General features: G+C 30.6%; 2 protein-coding genes and 2 long non-coding RNA genes across 13 annotated transcripts; 1 reads left to right on the top strand and 3 right to left on the bottom strand.

Moving 5' to 3' along the window:
• Window positions 1–1,179: 1,179 nt before the first annotated feature.
• Window positions 1,180–4,865, bottom strand: LOC122712717. The gene is made up of 5 exons (XR_006346404.1): window positions 4,393–4,865; window positions 2,868–3,115; window positions 2,502–2,731; window positions 1,792–2,020; window positions 1,180–1,722 (listed from the first exon to the last, which is right to left on the bottom strand). It is a non-coding gene; the product is annotated as an uncharacterized LOC122712717 (long non-coding RNA).
• Window positions 3,054–18,301, top strand: LOC122712715 (TNF receptor-associated factor 4). 3 transcript variants are annotated; one of them, XM_043932531.1, is made up of 8 exons: window positions 9,683–9,775; window positions 9,850–9,959; window positions 10,049–10,247; window positions 15,135–15,239; window positions 16,193–16,354; window positions 16,713–17,030; window positions 17,120–17,380; window positions 17,499–18,301. In XM_043932531.1, exons 3-8 carry the CDS (start codon window positions 10,107–10,109, stop codon window positions 17,850–17,852), a joined length of 1,341 nt encoding a protein of 446 aa, XP_043788466.1. In that variant the 5' UTR covers window positions 9,683–9,775; window positions 9,850–9,959; window positions 10,049–10,106; the 3' UTR covers window positions 17,853–18,301. The 3 variants fall into 3 exon arrangements, with proteins under 3 accessions (XP_043788465.1, XP_043788466.1, XP_043788467.1); XM_043932530.1 differs by lacking the exons at window positions 9,683–9,775; window positions 9,850–9,959; window positions 10,049–10,247 and adding an exon at window positions 3,054–3,540; XM_043932532.1 differs by lacking the exons at window positions 9,683–9,775; window positions 9,850–9,959; window positions 10,049–10,247 and adding an exon at window positions 14,726–14,788.
• On the bottom strand, window positions 11,489–13,141 carry LOC122712718. 2 transcript variants are annotated; one of them, XR_006346406.1, is made up of 4 exons: window positions 12,869–13,141; window positions 12,168–12,797; window positions 11,687–12,074; window positions 11,489–11,630 (listed from the first exon to the last, which is right to left on the bottom strand). It is a non-coding gene; the product is annotated as an uncharacterized LOC122712718 (long non-coding RNA). The 2 variants fall into 2 exon arrangements; XR_006346405.1 differs by having other exon boundaries at window positions 11,687–12,797.
• Window positions 14,539–19,926, bottom strand: LOC122712716 (probable DNA replication complex GINS protein PSF2). 7 transcript variants are annotated; one of them, XR_006346403.1, is made up of 6 exons: window positions 19,596–19,908; window positions 19,401–19,509; window positions 19,178–19,339; window positions 19,064–19,102; window positions 14,736–15,146; window positions 14,539–14,670 (listed from the first exon to the last, which is right to left on the bottom strand). XR_006346403.1 is itself a non-coding variant. In XM_043932538.1 (6 exons), exons 1-6 carry the CDS (start codon window positions 19,838–19,840, stop codon window positions 15,072–15,074), a joined length of 558 nt encoding a protein of 185 aa, XP_043788473.1. In that variant the 5' UTR covers window positions 19,841–19,864; the 3' UTR covers window positions 14,723–15,071. The 7 variants fall into 7 exon arrangements, 6 of the variants coding, with proteins under 6 accessions (XP_043788473.1, XP_043788474.1, XP_043788468.1 ...); XM_043932538.1 differs by lacking the exon at window positions 14,539–14,670 and having other exon boundaries at window positions 14,723–15,146; window positions 19,596–19,740; window positions 19,813–19,864; XM_043932539.1 differs by lacking the exon at window positions 14,539–14,670 and adding an exon at window positions 19,915–19,926 and having other exon boundaries at window positions 14,727–15,146; window positions 19,596–19,740.
• Between the last annotated feature and the right edge of the window lie 1,413 nt (window positions 19,927–21,339).

The raw sequence follows: 21,339 nt of genomic DNA, 5'->3' as shown, positions 1-21,339 counted from the left end.
ATCTATATCATATTTTTTCTAAAATAATTCTTTAAACTCTGTATGAAATAAAATGGAATAAAATATTTCAGAAATTCAAATTGAAATCTGTAGAAAGTGATGTCGATGACAACCATTGAAACTCATGTAAGTTTACTCTTAAGAAAGAATGATTTTGATCTAGAGAGAAAAAAGAGGGGAGAGACACCTGCCCTATGTATAAGAAGGGACGAAAAGGTGCGTGATCGTGAATATCATGTCTGTGAAATTATATGTCCTTAGGGAATTAATACAACCTGACATAGCGCACCTGTTGCGAATTTTAAATAAAAGAATCCTTGTATTCGAATTTCAAACCATCACTATCATCCTTCCTCTTCTCGATGTTTCTTTTTTTCTGTAAAGACGAGAACTACAAATAAAAATGAAACAATAAATGCAAATGTAGTTTGCTAGTAGAATATTACAATTAATAAAAAATAAATTCCATAAGAAATTGATTTGAATTTTTTGCGAAGAAAATTAATAATAATGCAATCATATCTTGTCTAGTTAAATTGATAAGTTTCTTGAACTTTTTCTGAATTTCTTAATACAATATTAAAGCTTCTCATTTAAAAAAAAAACAACCTATTTTGAATTATAATATTATTGTTATTTAAAATTTATATAATTTTACTAAATTATTAATTATAGAATTTATCCTAATAATTTAGTAATTCATTTTGAATTATTTTTACAAGATATCAAATATCAAAATTTTCTAATTTATCATTTTTATAGATACATATACATTGTTCATACATATATAAAAATAAAACAATGAATGAACAACGACGTTCACGATAATACTTCGTTATCCAAGGTGAACAATGCTATTTATATGAGCTAGTCGAAGGCTTTAAATAGGAATCCTTACAATCGACTTCAACTATCCCTGACATAGCTCGTAGTAATAACGTTTCTCTCGATCCGTTTCGATTTTTAAAATAGATTTCATTGTCTTCGACATCGTGATTGCATCAAATTACAGATTGTCATGGCAAAAAATTGGATTATTCGCAAGAACATATGTTAAACTATAATTAAACTATAATTAATATCGATTTAAAAAGTTATTTGAACAAAACGTGCTTCGAATTTGATGTGAATTGGTCCCCTAAAGGTTCAAAATATATCAGGCAGAGAAAAATGACATACCCATTTATCTGATGGTCAGTTGGAATTTCTGGTCAAGGAAAATAGGGAACAGATGTGAACTCTTGAACTATGCGGGTTGAATTAAAAATTCTACGTTCTACGAATCTTTTGAATGCCCATAATGGATATGAACTCAAAGGGTAAAGCCATTGGTCGAAATTGTGTCGCTTAGACAAGATATGATGATGAAGAAACTGATTAAAAATTCGGAAGAGAATCTATATCAAATACTTTTAGATCTGATAATATTTCTCAAATCTGATAATATTAATCAGAACAAAATGATATTTATAGATATATGAATTTTTTATCTTTACTTTTGAACAATCATTATAAAAATTCGAAAAAAGAAAAAATTCAGAAAAATTCGAGAACGATATATTTCAATTGCCAAAGATTTTTTGTCTGTGATGAATTCAGAATAAATCAACTAACTGTTTCTCTTTCTTTTTTTTAAATCGTTTATTTTTATGTTCCACTTATTCTGCTAATTCTCCACTGCATTCCATATGGCATAATTGTCTTTCATTTAACTATCACCATCTATAAACATAAAGAGATTATATATAAATCTGCTCTGTTTTCGATTGTCCTGGCAAAATAATGTCTCACCAAGATCGAAGGCGGAGCTTCGCGGATGTTCCTTGTTAGAACGCTGGGGTACCGGTTTGTATAGTTGGCCAGAAGGCTCGATTCCGGTCTGGTGGGGGGAAGGTCGAAGAAGGCCGCAGCTGGCTAGATCCTGTCCGCGTACATACAGCTGAACGCGGTTGAATGTAAGGAACATGCCTTGCCAGTTGGGCCTTACAATGTCGTTTTCCTCCCCTCCACTGTGACGGACCTGCAGTTGGCAACACGAGTATGTCTTTACCGATCATGAGTCGCTATCGGACAAATTCTTTGTCTTGGAAAGGGCGTCAGTAAAAGTACCGCTTTGATAGCGATCACTTCGACTACCTGATTCCAATCAACACATCAATAGTCTTGATTAGTTGTTGGAGTGTCTATTGTAAAGGGAACATAGATAATTTTTCTTCAAACACATTTACTTGGATCTTTGAAATGATTTGGCCTCGATATTCACTTAACCTCTATTAAAATATTTAATCAAACATTAGTTAACCTTAAAAATAGTAAATTTTGATGTTTTTTTAAAATTAGTTTTTCTATCACTCTTTGTTTATTTGATTTATATAATTATTAATTTCATTAAAATGAAATATTTATATGTTTGGATATGTTTGGACTATATATGTTATGGAGAAATTAAAAAAAAAATAATTAGAATAAAAGATATTGAATTCTATTATTTTTAATCATACCTTAATGTAAAATCGTTTCATATCATTTATTATATATATTAAACGCGAATCCTAGGTAACCTTAAACGATTTCTAAACCGCGATCCATGAAGTCAGCGGCGATTGTACTTGTGCCACATATCCGATAATCTCTTTCACACGTTCCTTCATTCACCGTCTTTCCCTGGTCACTGTCCTTGTCTCATCAACACCATTAAACTTCTCTCGTTCTTCCCTTTTTCTTCGTTCATCTAAAATAAAGAAGAAACAAGAAGGCAACGTATTACTTTGACGAAAAAAAGTTTATATCTCTTGAAAATTATACCGTGGTTGCGTTCGTCTTACGATATCATTTTATACAGTCTCGCTTCCTCTTATAATACGAACCACCCCATTAGCCATTTTCCACTATGCTCGTCTTTGTTTCGCACGTGTTGCTTCTCGCTTTCTATCGTATCTACCAATCAGCGCGCTTGGTCCAGCGGGCATGACGCGACCGTTCCACAGAGAGGACCGACCGACCGGACTGCGAACAGTCTGTCAGTAAACTTCGTAGCGTGCGTTGCTAGCGCGCGTGCTAGCAGACCGTTTCCATGCGTGTCACGACACGGATACACGCCAGCCGATCTCTCGAACTGCTTATTAATATTTATAAGCGGTTGGTTAACGCTTCAAAGTGAATTCATAGTTTGTGAAGATCAGGCTACAGAAGATTTGCGTCTGAACAAATGCCAACATCGAATTCTCTCCTTATTTCTTGTGTTTTGCCAATTTTTTAAACAATCGCGAGTGCCAGAACGCGTATTGAACTCACTGAATTAGATATACATACAGATAGTAATATTACTGTATATTATATCGGTGAAATTTTGAAAAAGAAGAAAAGATGGTGCGTGGTCTGTCGCAGTGGACGAAAACCTTGAGCTTCCCTGCGAGGGTGTCCCCCCAGAGGCCTGCCAAGGAGTCGAAAGGGTTTCATGTGAGCCCCAGTGCTAGTCCCACATCGCCACCCAGCCCGATCAACGACAACATGGACAAGGCGCCGATTATTACCGATGAGGTTAGAATCTCACATTTTTTATTCTAACATGCTTATCGTGCTTAATGGTAGTGTTTTCGAAATTTAATCTATATTAATGATGATTGATTTCATAAGAGAGAAAAATAATGCTAGATTGTGTAATTCTTTATATGTGTAAACATAAGTGTGTTTTAGTTTCTGCAAAGTGCAATAACCTCATTCAAAGAAATATACAAATTTAATTTTATATATTGTTTAATTTATAAATGATCTCAGTTAGGCATGCCAACTTCCACGTAGGTCATTCCTCGAATATACTGGAGCAGCGTTTCAAGTTTATCGTCATACGTGTTTCAGATAACGGTCTGTTGCTATACGCTTCAAGCAACCATGGTTTAATCGTCAGTTATGTGCTGCATTTCAGTTCTTGCATTTGCACTTGTAGTGGCCTATACGTTTGTTTACTTTCACATTGATACTTCACATATTGATAGTTCATTGAAAAAAAGTATTACTAAATAAACGCGACATTAATTTATATTACTTCTAATTGAGATTTATCTTCCAATCATATTTATTTAAAATTACTATAAAAACATATATTTTTTAATTTTTAGAAAATAACAAATTTTACTTGCGTTCATCATTCGTTACATTCAATTTCATAACCATGTCGAACAGCCATGTAATTTAATCTTCATGCGAATAAAGGGAAACCGCAGAATGGGGGAAATCTATTATTGGACAAAACGGAAACAGAGGGTTGCGTTTCGATATCATTTACAACAGCACCATTCATGATTCTATATCGTTATTGGCATAGATTCAGTTTTCTACCTATACACGCCTTTGTTAATATATTACATATTAGTTCTCTTATTAAATACATACCTTTGTAACCATTTGATATCGATTTGTGAACACTTTTGTCAGAAACAAAACATTGTATAAGTTTGAATACTGAAAAGGGAGAATTTTCGTATTCATTCTTTGAGTGCAGTCAAGCAATTCAATGCAAAACTAAATTATCCTTATGACAGCTTTAATAATAACGTAGTCTAATAATTATTTTTTGAATATATGCTTCTTAACTGATATTTAATATTTTCTTTTAATATTCTTTTTTTTTTGCAAATTAATATGGCTACATTATCTATAAATTTTAATTGTATAATAACACCACTAATTACAGTGAATAGAGTAATTTTTCGTTAAAACAATTCCATGGGTAAAAAAAATCATGAAACATAACAGGCAAATGTTTCAATAGGATCGTAGATGAAACTACATAACCTTTTCGCCATCTTTCTATCATGTCGACTGAATGATCGATTTATCTCGATAGCTAGAAATATATCGTTACATTGCTTGCATCAAACTTTTTTGAATCTGACTTCAGGATCGATTGTCTCTTTATTATCGATTTATTATCGATTAGATGATTATATCGATTACGATGTGAATTTATCAATATCGAATTTAAAATATAATGTCGTTTCTCTTGAGATTATTCCTTATATTTTTTAAATTGTTCAAGGAATTGTTTTAAAAATTGTATTAAAAATTGTCAAATTATTCATATATATTTAGGATCGCTTCAAATATTTGATTTATTATATTTTTGATCCTTTATTCTTTATGTGTTTGTATAACAAAATAAATGGAATTTATTCATGGGTAAACAAGGGATTGCTGGAAGTCACTTGACATTGTCACCGTCATCCCTCTGCCATATCGACCGTGTATTTAAGGAATCGAGTTCATCTTTTTTGCGGTCGGTTTAATCGTTCTAGCCCCCTCAACAACGCGTTGCCAACACACGTGCACGTCATTTATGATTCTCTTTATACAAACATATTTGCGAACGATTGTACACAATGATTGGGAGTGCCAAGTTTCCGCAAGGGGTGATTGGGGATATTCGTTTGTGTAAACACAACTTCAGAAGATGACAATGGCTTGACTGCAGCCGCTTGACGGCACGTGCCTTATGTTAAAAGCGAGTTTCTTTTTTTCACAAACTAATTCGTGTTATTGATGTGTCTAACCACATCAAATTAATAATCGTATTTAAAATAATAATTAGCATAATTGCTAATATTGCATTTATATATAAATAGTTTATGAACTGTTATGGCAAAATTAGGTTAGAAAGAAAAATCGTATTTTAACTTGGAAACATCTTTACTAGAAAAACGATCTGTTTCTAGATATTACTAAACAAGTATGTGCATATTACATAGACTAGTTTCAAGTATCATAGACAACTTGATGAATAAATCAAAGAAAACAAACTTATTCGCAGAATTTATTTGTTTTCACAGAAATATGCACATTTGAAGAAACTTTAAATATGTAAATATATTTAATCTTTTATTATAAAGAAATTCAATTTATTCGAAACAAATGAAAAAAAATAAGATAATAATATTTTTGTTTTTGTTATGATATGAACAACTTAGGATCGATAAAAATTAAAAAAATTGTTCGATTTCGATAAAATATGTCATATAACTTTTACTTAATACCACAAAACTAAATTGAAACTGTGAATGCGTAGAAATCTCGCGATAATGGACAAAAGTTTAGCCTCGTAACAGAAAACGCAAAGTCGCGGTTAAAGACGTTCAAGCGTTCTCGGGCTATATAAAATAAAGCGACAGCAAGAGCTGCCAGTGTCGATGAAGGTGGAGGCAAGAAAAGGACCGATGAAGACTGGTCCAAAGGCGGGGAAAGGCGACGGCGGAAGCGTGGGAACCGAGCGTAACAGATGGCCTCGGCTGCTTCCGAACCCGCTCGGCCTCTTTCGTGCACCTTCGTAGCATCGGATTTGCTTTCCGTTCTCGCGCGTTTCGTACGTTCTATGTATCGATGCAATTCGATTCTCGCAAAAATTTAGATAATTAGATTCGATAATTTTCTTGTGAAATATCATTGTTAGTATATAATATTTAGATTTATTATTATAGTAAATCTTTTTTAATTTTAAACAAGATAATCGAAAAAATTGCAAAATGTTCAAGAAATCGATAAAATGAATATTTTAATTTTCGAAGAAGAAAATATTAATTGACACGTAGGTTGCAAAACATTTTTACTGCCATCATGAGATAAAGAAATAAATAATATTAAAAGAAACAAAATTACATAATAAACTTACGAAGTGTATATCATTCGATTGACAGCGAAGAATAGATTGAGAGGTTAACAATGATGCAAAACAAAAATTATAGAAGAATTAATAGAAGATATTAGCTGGCAACTTTAGTGCTTAACTCAATATTGTGCACCGGTAAAATCTCAGGAAGCATTCAGACATATTACATGTTTGAATGCATCATATTGTATTAATAATAAAATCGAATGCACATATATATCTGAATAAAGGTACTAAAAGTCCATTTATTATAAATATAATAGGTAAATAATTTAATTTATATCAAGTATAATTATATATATCAAGTATTTTTTATAATTCAGTAAAATGCAAGTATTAACATGATAGACAGTAATAATAAAATTATTTTTAGTAATCTGAATTCCAATGAGTTTAACCAATTTGTCACGAAATTTCGCGAGTTATAAACTGATGACAATACAGGAAATTGTCGAAGGAAATATAAATACATAATCTTCAGGAAATAATGCTTATGTAGAAATCGTCACATCATTTTAGTTATCACCATGATTCTGTGACCTATGGGATCATTAAAACATTTTAATGAAGAGTGATATTATCACAGTTTAATGAAGAATGATATATATATATATATATATATATATAAACGCATTACAAGAAACTCTCTATTACTTTTCATGTTTGCATTCTAGTAACTGTCAGAAATAATTGAGCTCTTGTTTTAGAGTATAAAAAAGCTTTAAGAATTTGAAAAAACGAATTATAGTGAGGACTATCATCATTCTATTTTCTCAATTATTTAATTGCAAATTATTTTACAAACCAATCATATTGATTTCTTCATTACTTTTTACAGGACAATTGGCTTTGGATAATTCCTAAAAATATGACTAAATTAGTTGTCTGTGAGAACTATCTCTAATTAGTTTTTATTAAGTTACATATGAACAGTGACTCTTATTTAGGAATGTAAGATAACGAAAATACTTACAAGTCGCTGTAATTACTTCGTGTTAATTTAAAAACAATCCCCGTCTCCCTTCTCATAGAGGCCACCGCCTTCTTTGCGACCGGAAGTTGCCATGGTGCCTCTTTCTTCCAGTATTGTTCTCTCTACGCATTCCATTGTAATGAACAACTTCTATCTTTTTCTCTCTTTCTGATACTGCATGATTTAAGAAAATAGATATATAAGACAATCAATGATAGAAATTACGTTTAACAGAGTTCTTGAAGTGTGACCATTAGTTTTTTTCCTTGGATACTTTTGAAGCGTTCCATCGGTATTGTTACTGAAGTTCCGTAATCCATTTCGTTTTTATCTTTTTAATTGGGAAACAATTTATATCTCTTAAACACGTAATATTTATTCACAGTTCAAGAATTTCTAATTTCTTTAAATATTGATAATAAATAACAAGAAATCTATCTTGATGATTGTCAGTGATTAATATTAATAGCAACTATTATTGTGCTTATTTACGTAATGATTGGACTGTCTTTGGTATCTTTTGATTGCATTATTATTACGAATACATTTATTTATTTTGTTAAGATTATGGGTAAAAATACAATGATCATGGATTCTGATATAACATCACAGAGAATGAGCCGTATTTGGTCAAAATTTAAAAGTTTGTAGATTCCTGTGACTAGATAAGATACCAGAAAAACGTGCTCGAAAGATAAAAGGCTATCGGTAGCGCTTTTACTTGGAATTCTATCGCTCCAGTCGTCTTCTTAAATATAACATCCAAATGGAATTTGTACACAAAAATATATCTAAATCGGTCATTTATAAATATATATTTTGAATATGATTTGAAAAAATCATTAATCATTATTTTTGAAAAAAATTCCAGAAACAATCATATATTTTACTTAATTCTTAATTACATTGTTTTTAAATGTAATTGCTCGTTTGAATATGTATAAATACATATTTTAATTGTATCTTCGAATAAAATTAATTTTTGATTTTTTAGAATGTTTTAAACGAGATACAACTACCAAAACTGTTTGAAATTAAAATGGCCTTGTTGAAATTCTAAAATTATGCTCGTTCATGGGTCGTGAACTTTTCTTGGAACCCTTAAATTTTATGTTACGATTCTTTGGTGTTCATTCCATGAGAAAGGAATGTTCTATTTTTCCAATGTCAAGAAAAATCTTCAACGATAGAGAAATGAAAGTTTTCTCTTTCCATCGACTTTTCTCGCTTCGGTGAAAAAACCGGTGAACCTGATCTTAATTAACAATCCATTGTGTGATTAATCCATGCAAAATCTGTGTGTGAAATTCATGGATCACGAAGATTACCACTAGAAAATCGTTGAATGCCATCCCACGATCTCTAATTTATAGGATTTGAAGTGTACGGACGAGCTCGGATGGATCATGAGCTCTCTGTAACCGACCGGAAGTTTTCCTTTCGCACGCGATCATCTTGTCTTCCTCCGGCTAGAATGATCGATCCGCAAATAGCGATTCTACGACGGGAAACTCGAAATCAAGCGAACAACCTGTAATTATTGAACTTAACGTGCATTTCAATCATGTAAAATAATGGTTTGATACAAACTGTATATACAATAGTCGAAAAATCGATTTTTAATTCGTTGATACGTAATTTCGATCATTCATAATAAAGTACTATGTGCATTAATTATCAGACGTGATATGTTTAGAATAAATGAAGGCTACGTTTTTAAATGAATATGGGATGATATTTCTATATTTTTTTAAATGAAAAATTTAATAAAAATTTAAATAATGATATCAATGGATTAAAAGATTATAAAAAAAAAATGATCGAAATTATAAATTCTGTGAACTAGGTTTGTTGAGGAATTTTAGCGAGTTTGAAACAAATTAACAAGCGTAGCGATTCGAGAGATATGATATGTTAATATTTAGTCATCGAGTTGTCAAGGTCGCATGGTTTCGAGTTGACGAAAAAAAAATGAGATTCACCCGTTGGATTCGAATACGTAACCATCATGTTCGTGCATCGCTAATATCAGTGGAAGATTTTTCGAATACCGGACACTCTCGTCAGACTGCTTTCCGTTTCATTAAAATACTGTGCGTTCCTTGTCTGATGTATCAGTTCTAGAAGAATCGAATTTTATAAATGTATTTTTAAATATTATTTGCATTTTAAAAAATATCTACTGACGATATAATAATTATCATTCGTTTCTTTTCAGAATCTTATTAATTTTTTTATCTATCCATTTCAAAATGAAGATAATTTTGTGTAAAATTCTGAAGATCTTGAATGCATGAAACATTTAAAAAGAATATTAAAAAAGTTGAGGTATACACATCGAATTCTTAAATAAATTCAATTCGATTTCCTATTTACCTGTGTTAAAATGGTTATTTAACGATTTTCCTCGTTTCTAGAAAATTTTCACACGGCAGACCGAGTTAGAAAATTCCTGCGGGACCGCATAACGCAGAGATGATCATCGTCCTCGAGAATAAGTGGAACGTACGCGAAGATTGTGTCCGTTATTTCGCTGTGACGTCACAACGACTTGTAACCGCTGTAAGAACGCTATGGAGAGAAACTACCCGTGATGTCAGCCTCGCGATGCTTCGTGTCGGTATTCTAATTTGCTTGTTCAAGCATTATAATGTTTCGTGGAATCAGATGCATGAATTCATTTGGATTCATCGTTATTCAATCAGAGGAACCGTTTTTAAACATTTAATCGTTTGACTTGACAAGTAGTTGGCGTTAATAAAATAATGAGATTAATGATAATGATAATAAATCTTTTATACCGTGGCTTATGCTATATTTTTGAAAAAAACCTCTTTAAAAGATATAATTTTTTGATAAAGATATCTATTGATAAAATGAGATTAATAGATTTATTTATATTTATTAATTTATATTCTTCTCACTTGCAATTAGAGGAATTAGAAATCCAATTATTTATGATTTGATAGATTAACAAATTATTAAGATTAATAAGATTATTAAATATCGTATCTTGAGATTTAAAACTTGGTTGGAAGTTTTTGATTAAATAATTGGTATTTATATTCCTGTTTTGTGAGGAATTTGAAATATTCAAATATAGTTGTATGCCACGAATATTCAAATCTTTCATGAATGAGACTTTTAATTGTTTTAAAACTGAGAATTTACTATATTTATATATATTTGAATTAACTTATAAGTTGTTGAATGAAGCGACATTTGTTTCAATGTAAATATTTAAATTTGAATTCAATGTATATTTAAATATGTCAAATTCATACGATTAAAACATGAAATTCCAATCGTTACATCGATCTTTGATATTTGCGAAGACGCATCATTTTATTATCAAACTTTCAAACTTATGTAACATTATACTTTCGGTAATACAATTTTCTGTTGCCGCTTAGTTTCCCAAGAGAAAGCACCGTCTCGTTTTGACGGTATTACGGAACTTGCGCAACGCGAGATCGTTGCCCGCCGTTGGCTTAATTGGCCGCTCTTTGTTTTAATTAATTCGTCGCCTGGCTTCCTTTCGATTGTTCCAAACTCTATCTAATGGTACACGCTTCACCTATTCTACGAAGTCACGTTATTATCTTTCTAATTAAACATAATCCATCATCGCCAGAAGGATATACTTATCAGTTGCCATTTATATTCATCACAAAGAATAATCTTTCCGACGCAAAACATTTATTTCAAAAGAAATTATATTTTATATATGTAATATTTTTTATATTTATTTTCTTCTTTCTTTTTTATCTCAAAAAGAAATAAATCTTGGATTCAACGTCCCAACTTATATAATTACATCAAAATTATAAAATTTCATTATTTTACATGCAATTAACATAATTTTTTTCTTTAATAAATTTAATTATTGTATATTCCAAAATTTTAATGCATGTCTAATCTATTTTCAGTTCACAAATCATATTAAATCTCAAAAATTTGAATTTATATATAAAACTGTGTAAGTATCCAATCATATCTCTGAAAAAAAAACAACTTTTTAACTATAAATAATCGAAACTCGAATTTCAACATACCATATACAGAGAAAGATTTTCCATTTTAGGACGAAAAGTCGTAGACAAATGAACAAAGGCTATAAAGTAGAAGACCGGAGTGAAATGAAGTCTCGATCACGACTAGTGTAAGTGTATTTTTCCCGGTATTATGGCGTGGTTGGTTCTTATTTCTTTGTGTTCTTCCTTTTTTTTTTTTTCGCAATCTCGAAACTGAAGAGGTAGGTCTGTCTCTTCCATTCTCGGTGGTGTTTATATCGCGCCGGCGGTGGCTGGTTGCGTTAGGTTCCTCGACCTTGCCGGTCGTGCAGGTTTCAACTTGCAGGCACCTACAGACATCTATACTGGGTGTACCTGCGTGAAAACGTCTGATTCGAAGCTGAATGTATTATATATCGGCACACGATATCTGAAAGATGAAAGCTATATTAGCATCAAATTAATGATTAAGAGGATTGAATAATTATTGATTGAGTATTGTGGTTTATTTAATTTCTAATACTTATAATCTTGATAAATTTTTGCATGATGAATTTTTCTGTGAATCTAAAGTTTTAGCAATGAACAATTTTTGAAAGACTTTATGTCCTTTTATTACGTCCATTATGTCTCTTGAGGACAAAAATTTCTTCCAGTGGAAATGATTATTAAAAGTTCCTTGTAATAGTTTCTTTTTTCTTTTTTTTTTTTTGGAAAACTATTGTATGATCACGCAAATTGAGGAATCCTGAAAATCATAGAATCATTAGTATTAAGATGCAGAAAGTAATTTTAAAGAGATCAAAAATATTTAAGAAGTATCATCTAAGTGTTGGCATCCAAATGGATGAAATTCTATGTTAATTCATTTAAAAATAATACTAATTTTTGATTGTATCGTTGTCTAATAATTTATTGCAAAGGAATTAGATAACTTCGAATAATGATTTATTAAAAATCGTATCATATATTAATAGTAGAACCAATAATTATTTCCATGCACGACGTAACGCGTTAAATTTATTCCAGTTCTCTCGCCTCCTGCATGGTTCTCGGTACGGGTTCACCTCCTGCATCAGGGTTATTATTGAACCTCGCTATTTCCGAAAACCGTCACGACTTCTTCGTCGACTGCCATGGTCGATGGTTCTTCCTGGAACCAGAAACATGGCATAAAAATTCTAAAAAGATTTGTATGCCGCCTCCCATATGCTGTACCCATACCTCCTTTGTAATGGGGAAAGTCTTCCACGGACGGATTTAGATTTATTAGACAGTTGTTACACACCGTCCATCCACCGTTTGTTTTCCCGTGTATTTTCAGCCATTTTATCGCTTATCCACTTCGAACATGTTCTGCATGATCTTCTAAAGTGTTCTTATAGCCTACTTTAATCTACTTTAAATTTTGATTTAGTTAGGAATTAATTTAAACTCACACGTTACAATATTGAAAAAAATGTAACGTTAAAATTCAATATCATTTTATGATATCTTGTACTTGTGAATATAATTTAGAAAGAAAAAATATTCTTATTCTTTTCTCTCCTCTTTAGATTTTATATATTTATCATTTATATAAAAATATAATGTTATTCTGCATATCAATTTTTAATATTATAACATTACTTATTTAATATTCTATAAAATATTCTAATTTTATTCTTAAATTGAATAGTTATTTGCTTTGAAAACAAATTTTCATTAAATCTAAATTAGATTTGTAAAAATCTCAACGTAAAAAATCTAAGTTAGCAGAAGTTCTTAGCAGTATCTTATGCAATATTATGACATCATTGTACGATATTGACAACTAGAAAATAAATAATAATGTTAAAATAGAAAATTACAACGACGTAAGAAAAATATGTAGCATTTGAATTATTATTTATTAATTAAATCCAAACTAAATTCAAAAGAAATTTAAAGACATAAAATGATAGTCATTGATGGAATTGTTCACTATGGCACTAATGGGATTCTCATTTAGCATACAAACAATGAAAGCTTGTGTTTATCGATACAGTCTATCATTTAATTTAAACAGCATCATAAGAATCACTGAAGCGAAATTACCAGCAGCCACTTAATAATTAAGGATTAAGTAACCGATTATATTGTTCCATAGTCATTTCAAATTTTTAATGTTATTTTCATGTATGTAATACATGTTTCCGGAGAAAGTTATCTATACGAACTAGACCTAGTAAACTTTATCAATCGACTGGATATTATCTGATTTACGAGTATCGAGTACTTGTAATGACAGAATTTTTATTTCTAAATTCAATATTGCACTGTTGTTTGTAAGTACTCAATATCAATTTTATCGCATTTTATCGTTACATTGTTTAAAAAAATTATCCTGTGTTCGAAGATCTGTAACTTTACAATTTTAACTAGCGTTATCAAGAACAAATAGATTTTTACACAAATAGAGATTATAGTGCTAATTCTTTGTTTGAAATGTATTACGTATATCGTAGTTTTCGAGTTATGATGAAAGAACTTTGAGTTTTATTCTTCATGGAATTGAATATTGTAAAAGAAAAAGGGAATTATTTGTTGATTATTATTGACACTATTTTGCTTACATTTTAAATTATGTTATATTTCAAAAACCTAATAAATTTTATTATTGAATGTAAAAATTGTAAATAGAATATGAGGAAAAAAATAATTATTCATTATTATTCATTATCATTATAAACACTATTGAAGAGTTTAAGGAATTTGATTTATGTACAGATACAATTTAATTCTATTTCGAATAAATCTTAAATGATATAACATGATATATAGGATAATTATAAAATTTTAAGATAATATTCTACTCTTTATATTTTAAAATAAATATAGAATATCTAATATTTTAAATAATAAATTGTATCTCCAACCAAATTTCTTAAAAACTTTTAAAGACTTACGATAAAAAGATCCATTATCTCGATCTTTATCATTATTATCTCTCGATTGTAAAACAGCCAAGAAAAGATTTCGTACGAAACCGTATATCTGAAGAATTCCTAACAAAATGAAATGTAGGATCAGAAATCGCCGGTTTAGAGATGCGTGGTTGAAAATTGATTACCATATTTCACCAGTGGATGGAATGTCAAACGACTTGTTTATTGGGCATGAGAGGTGCACACTCGTAGATAGGAGTGCCTGGTAACAACTACCTGTTACCCAATTAATCGCTACCCACGTTCTTCGTTGGATGAACACCAAAACAGTTCGACGATCCACTCGTTCAGATTCAAAAAGATTGAAGATGATTATTCCACGATCCATCGTTCCTCTGTTTCTCAGGAACAAACACGAAATTGTCATGGTTTTGTAAAGTTTCGTTAATTGATCTACTTTCGCTTCGTCGAGTCGAGTCGAAACGATTTGATAGACTGTAATTTTTTGAGCGGAAAGATGGCTATTTGCATTGGAAATTGGAGGAAACAATGGATAAGATCGTTGTTCTCTTTGTGTGTTGCAGAATTTCCAGGATCTGGAAGCAGAAAAGGCAATAATGGGATCCATTGTGTACTGTATACATCATAAGGACGGGTGCAAGTGGTCGGACGAACTTCGGAAATTAAAGGTAATTTGTATTATTTTTTGTCTTTTTTCAAATTTTGGAAGTTTAAAAGAAAGAAAAAATTGATCAGAATCAATTGTTTAAAAAGTAATTGTTATCAAAATATTTTATGCCAGATACAAATATGCATTTTCAATTTTAATAATCATGTACGATTGTAATAATTAAAATATGAAATTTATGATAATGAGAATTAAGATTCTATTGTTCTTTGTAAAAAATATTAAAAATTTCCCAACTATACAAATATGGTTCCAAAATTGTTTAATTATGCATTTCTGATCTTTAAGCGACCTTGCATTGATAGGTCGTTGAACTGGTCTCGGCACTGTTACGACTCCCACGCGTTTTAAGGATAACTCGTGTCGGCCTTCCGGTCATTTATAAGAACAATTATCATCTCTTCTTCTATTATCATTATCAAACTCTGCATGACCTCTCGATAAATTGCGAGTTAAAAATACTCTATAAGTGGAAAATAGTCGCTATAAATGGCTTTGTACTTGTTGATATGAATAATAATGAGAAAATTCCATTGTTAAAAGAATCCTGTAAGAAGCTATTATAAAATATCATTTAACTTAAAAATTGATTTTGAACAATTAAATCCTTACCATCCTTTTTCTGACTTTTATCTATATTAATAAATCGAAACATTTTATTTTAAAATTAGCCCAAAATCTTGAAAATTAATTCGATAATGTTAAAAAATTAAAATTTAAATAGTGATAAAACTTCTTATATATTCACTGATTCATCTTTCAATGCTCGATGCTTTTTTTAATTTTATAAATGTTATTGCTATTCCTTCAATCTTCGGTATACGGTTCGTTCACCCAAGTTTACTTCTGATTGTCGCAACACGAGCGTAGATAGATCCAAAGGTTCGATCGAAGTAAAAGGAATGCACCGTTCAAGTTGCGCCTAATGTAAAAATCGCATTATATCCTGTTTAGGCTCACCTGAATACCTGCAAACACGACGCAGTCCCCTGCAGCAATAAATGTGGCGCGATGATTCCGCGTGTACTGATGGAGGACCATTTGAAATACACTTGTGCCCAGCGGCGAGCACGCTGCGACTTCTGTGCCAAAGAATTCACCGGTCACACGCTCGAGGTAACCGTCGCTGCATTAATTAAAAGAATCGCGATCGAGTGCCAGACAATATTAACTGTATTATAGTGGGAACGGATGGTTAGAAATGAAAGCATATGAATTCAAATAAAATTTTTCAAATTCTTTTTCCTTTTTTTTTTTTTTTTCTTTCGTTTCAATAGAATGCATAGATATTATTGCTTTTCCATCGAGTACTTGTATAGGTTATAATTGGAAATTTAATTTGATTTAATTTGGAGATATGTCAGTATTATTTTTTTTATTTTTTATTACTTTATACGATAACTTGGTATCGTGATGAAATTTAATAAGATTGATGATGTAACTGATAGTTCTATTTCTTCTTGTTTGTATACAGAAACACACAGGAACGTGTGGCTACGAGCCGCTCTATTGCGAGAATAAATGCGGTATGAAGGTACAACGAAGGCACCTCAGTCAGCATAAGTTGGGCGAATGTGCGAAAAGATTGGTGGCGTGTCGTTATTGTAACAAAGAGTTCGTTTTTGACACTCTTGGTGCTCATCACGCTAAGTGTGGTCGTTTTCCAGTCGCTTGTCCACATCGTTGTGAAACTGCAGTTTTACCAAGAGAAGATCTTGAAGTCCATTTGAAAGATCATTGCACTACACATCTCTTATCTTGTACTTTCAAAGATGCTGGTTGCCGTTTTAAGGTATTACATTTTGTTTAATAATTTAAATTATTTTTGTATTTCCGTTTTTTGTTTAGATTAGTGTAAAATAACATTACCCATTGTTACAGGGAAACAGATTCTCGTTGGACAAACATCTGGAAGAATCAGCAAAGATGCATTTAAGTTTGATGTGCAGTGTGGTAACCAAACAGCAGCACCAAATAACCAGTTTGAAATCTGCTATTAGTAAACTATCGTTAAACTATACAGGCACGCTTATATGGAAAATCACGGATTACAGTGCTAAAATGTCCGAAGCGAAAGCTAAGGAAGGAATGGAACTTGTCAGTCCTCCCTTTTACACTAGTCAATATGGTTACAAGCTACAGGTAGATAATATTTAACGTTCTAAATCATTTTTCTTTAGTTAAAGCTTGCAATATTATTGAATTTAAAATAATTATTTATAATAATTGTATTAATTGTATAAAATGTTCAATATTTTAGGCGTCAGTTTTCTTAAACGGAAACGGAACCGGCGAAGGAAGTCATATTTCAATATACATAAAGATTCTTCCCGGAGAATATGACGCTCTGTTGCGATGGCCATTTTCCCATAGCGTGTCTTTTACCATATTCGATCAAACTGTAGTCGCAGAAAAAGCGTGCAATATTGTAGAAAGTTTTATACCAGATCCAACATGGAAGAACTTTCAGAGGCCCAGTCGTGAACCTGATTCCCTTGGTTTTGGTTTTCCTCGATTTGTTTCTCATGAAATGGTAAAGAAACGACATTTTGTCAAGGATAACACCATGTTCATCCGAGTAAAGGTTGACCCTAGTAAAATAGTAGCCGTTTGAAAGAATGAATTTTTTTACGAGAATCGTATTTTTTAATACGTTGTATCATATTATCTCAATCGCTATCGTTCCACTTAGTACTGTTACGTTACACACGCGTGCACATGTGTTTTTCAATGTGGTTTATACGCATTTTCTATTTTTACATGTATTGTCAGTCCAGTAAACGATTAATGGTACTTGATATTTATTAATTGTATACTTGATGTGATAGGCAGAAGTACTTTATATACAAAGCACGTGGTACTTACGTCATTGCACTGATAGTATACTATGTATAGTGAAACTGTCAGAATATACATGAAACATTTAGGAAACAATAGTAAGTAATGAAATGAAATACTTGAAGGATATGAATTGGGAAATTTTGAATTTCAATTATCTTTATTTCTTTATGAATATTTATACGTAATTTCAGAAATTTGAATAAGAAATGTATCATGAATAGGCGATCTTATAATTATTTAGATGTAATATTAGTTAATTATTGATTGAGCATTTTTATATCAAATTTTAAAATTTCATCTTTCAATTATAACATCGAATTTTTACTTTGTTACGATTCCCAGTTATTTTCATCTTTCATTTCATAATAAGTTTCCACGTTCTTTATTGAATATTTCGATTTACAAACTTAACATTAGATTGAAGTTTTGACTGATATTAAAGCAAAATAATTTTTTCCAATTGATTAGCTTGACCAATGATCAATGTTAAGTTTGCTAAAACGAAAACTCTACTTTAAGAATTCAAATCAAAGATTATTAAAGGACTGTGTATTATAAGTTTAAGGGATGTAAATATTGTGAAGAAAAAAAAAAATGATCATAGCGCCGAAAAAATACGATATAATTAATCGAAGCGACAAATTTTACCGATGTAAATACGAATTTACACACATTAGTGATAATGAGAAATTGTGATTGAGATGCTAGTGACTGTATGTAATGATCTAAGATATAAGAAATAATAAAACTATTACATTCATATATTACATATAAATGAATTGTTTTATTGTCCATTTCCTTTTTTTTTTCATATGAGATCAATGAAAATATATTATAAATACATTATAAATATATATATATAAATATATATATATATATATATATATATACACACACATATATATATATATATAAAATATAATTTACGTTCTAAAAAATAATATTACAATATGTAAAAAAGAAAATATTCAATGTTTATTATACCTTATTTAAATGTTGTTGAAGTTGTGTTGATTTTCCAATCTGAGAAAATAATTTACTTAATGAATAACAAAATAAATCTAGTAATAAAATTATTTTTTTGCGAAAGATACTTACAGTTTGAATTCTCATCACTTGATCAAGAGCATGTGGAAGTAACGGACGCACACTATTGATTTCCATAGCAGTTAAATGATCTAATTTTGCATGCATTCCATCACTTTTAAGGAATGCATCTATAGATGTACGAAGCTTTGACATTCTTATGTCCCACAAATCCTAAAAAATATTATAATATATTAATATTAAAAAAAATATAAATAATTATAATTTGTCTTACTTTCACTGCTGTTCTTATTTTATCTGCTTCGTGTATATCATCACTTGCAGCACTTAATAAAAGTTGCGTTTCATCCACATAATGATTACTAGGCATTTTTGTAAATAATCTAAATAATAAATAACGATAAATTTTTTATTTTAAGGAGTAATTTACTAAAAAAAAAAAAAAAGAAAAAATGAAATCTTTACTTACTTTGATAATTTTTCTTCTTCCTTCGCTTCATTTAAACTTTCGGCATCCATCCATTCTTGATTAATAATTCGACACTTTTGCTGTTGTTTTAAATTCACAGCCAACCAAATCGGAATTTTGACAGGTAAACCAGCTCGAAAAGGACCTACCGAGCCAGAAATCAAATGAATTGTGTCAAAACTAAAATTGGGTACAATAGTGACTAATTCTTTTTCACCAAGAAATTCTACTTCACTTGGATCCATTATTTAATATTTATTTTTTATAATAAACAATGTTTACTACAATAATTTTAATATATTCTCACTACATAACTTACGACGCATGCGACTCTAAGAATTTTACTTGCTGTACTAACTTTTGGAGGGAAATGATATTAGGAACGCCATCTATTGTTAACTACAGTAACTTTAAAGGGAACACAAGCAATATCAAATATATGCTGATTTACATAAAATATACAGGATATATAATAATTCGATGACCAATATCAATATCATCGAATTGTTATAAAAATCAATATTTTAAGAAAACTTTTCTTTTTATATATAACAGACGGTTGACTTTAATTTTTGAAATATTTGCAAAAATTTTACGAAATATGTATAAAGTATGCTCTATAATATATGTAAAATTATACATATATTAAAGATTTTCTACACATAAAAAAAATTTAATATATACGAGTAAAATGATAAATATATATATAAAATATAATGTATAAATAAATACCTGATGAAAAGGAAATATAAAAAATAGATGAGCATTTATTTCTCGAACGTATAATTTTGCCGAAGTTAGACAAGGAGACCGAATAGTGAGACAAGGACAGAGATAGGATAAAAATGTGACAATCAGCGCCATCTCTGGAGTGCCGCAAATGAAACACAATATAAATAAAGAGAGTAAATAATAAAAGAAGGATAGAGATAGAGTTAGAATTAACTTCTGGCGCCATCTCTCGAGTGCTTTTTTAAACAGGCATTTTTAACAACCAAAAGATGGCGCTAAATGTCAATTCCTATCCTACCGTATCATACCTTTGTAAAAGTGTATTTGATATTCAAGAGATGGCGCTAGAAGTCAATTCCTATCCTATTTTATAACACCTTCGTAAAACTGTTTTTTGCCACTCAAGAGATGGCGCTGATAGTCTTTGTCTGCATTTAAACCTATTCGTTGCAACGATACCGATAGTTTTGCATCTCTGCATTTCACCATACGTTCGTTAGATGGCTGTATCTACGATGATTCTTAAAAGGGCGCGAACAATTTAAATTCATTTCCTCTTTCTTTCTTTAGAAAGAAGCTTAAATATATATATACATAAAAATATAAAAATTTTTTTTATCAACCGTAAATTTTATTTCATAGACAAATTAATTCGCATTAATTGGAAATCAATCGTTCCTTCGGTGTTATTATTTTGTTTCTTCCGATATCATGGCACACTTAGAAACATGTTGGCGAAACAATTGCAACATTGCACCTGGTAACGAGATCCGTTAGTCGCCATAATTTGGACATACCGGGCGCCCAATGTAGGCGTTACAAAAATTTCCAGTAATACACCAATAGGAATAACAATGTTTTCCCGGGCCGCCAAATCCATCGTGAAAACCATCGGTCAGCGAAAATATCCCGCTGGTGAAGAGAACATCAAGGTATAACATTTATTTTGAGAAAACAAGAAATTTCTCAAGGATACGAATCCCCCTCCGTTATCATCCTTCCCCTTTTCGAA

The sequence above is a fragment of the Apis laboriosa genome, unplaced genomic scaffold (assembly GCF_014066325.1).
Source record: "Apis laboriosa isolate Shangri-la unplaced genomic scaffold, ASM1406632v1 scaffold204_cov149, whole genome shotgun sequence".
Lineage (NCBI taxonomy): Eukaryota > Metazoa > Arthropoda > Insecta > Hymenoptera > Apidae > Apis > Apis laboriosa.
The sequence above is the reverse complement of the archived record's forward strand: the minus strand, read 5'-3'. Positions and strand labels throughout refer to the sequence as shown.

Coding starts and splice junctions, on each gene's coding strand:
- LOC122712715 (XM_043932530.1), top strand. CDS start 3,367: ATGGTGCGTGGTCTGTCGCAGTGGACGAAAACCTTGAGCTTCCCTGCG. Junction 16,355..16,712: donor TCACCGGTCACACGCTCGAG/GTAACCGTCGCT, acceptor GTTTGTATACAG/AAACACACAGGAACGTGTGG. Junction 17,381..17,498: donor AATATGGTTACAAGCTACAG/GTAGATAATATT, acceptor TCAATATTTTAG/GCGTCAGTTTTCTTAAACGG.
- LOC122712716 (XM_043932533.1), bottom strand. CDS start 19,840: ATGGATCCAAGTGAAGTAGAATTTCTTGGTGAAAAAGAATTAGTCACT. Junction 19,103..19,177: donor AAGTGATGAGAATTCAAACT/GTAAGTATCTTT, acceptor TTATTTTCTCAG/ATTGGAAAATCAACACAACT. Junction 15,147..19,063: donor TTCAACAACATTTAAATAAG/GTATAATAAACA, acceptor TTCTGCTTCCAG/ATCCTGGAAATTCTGCAACA.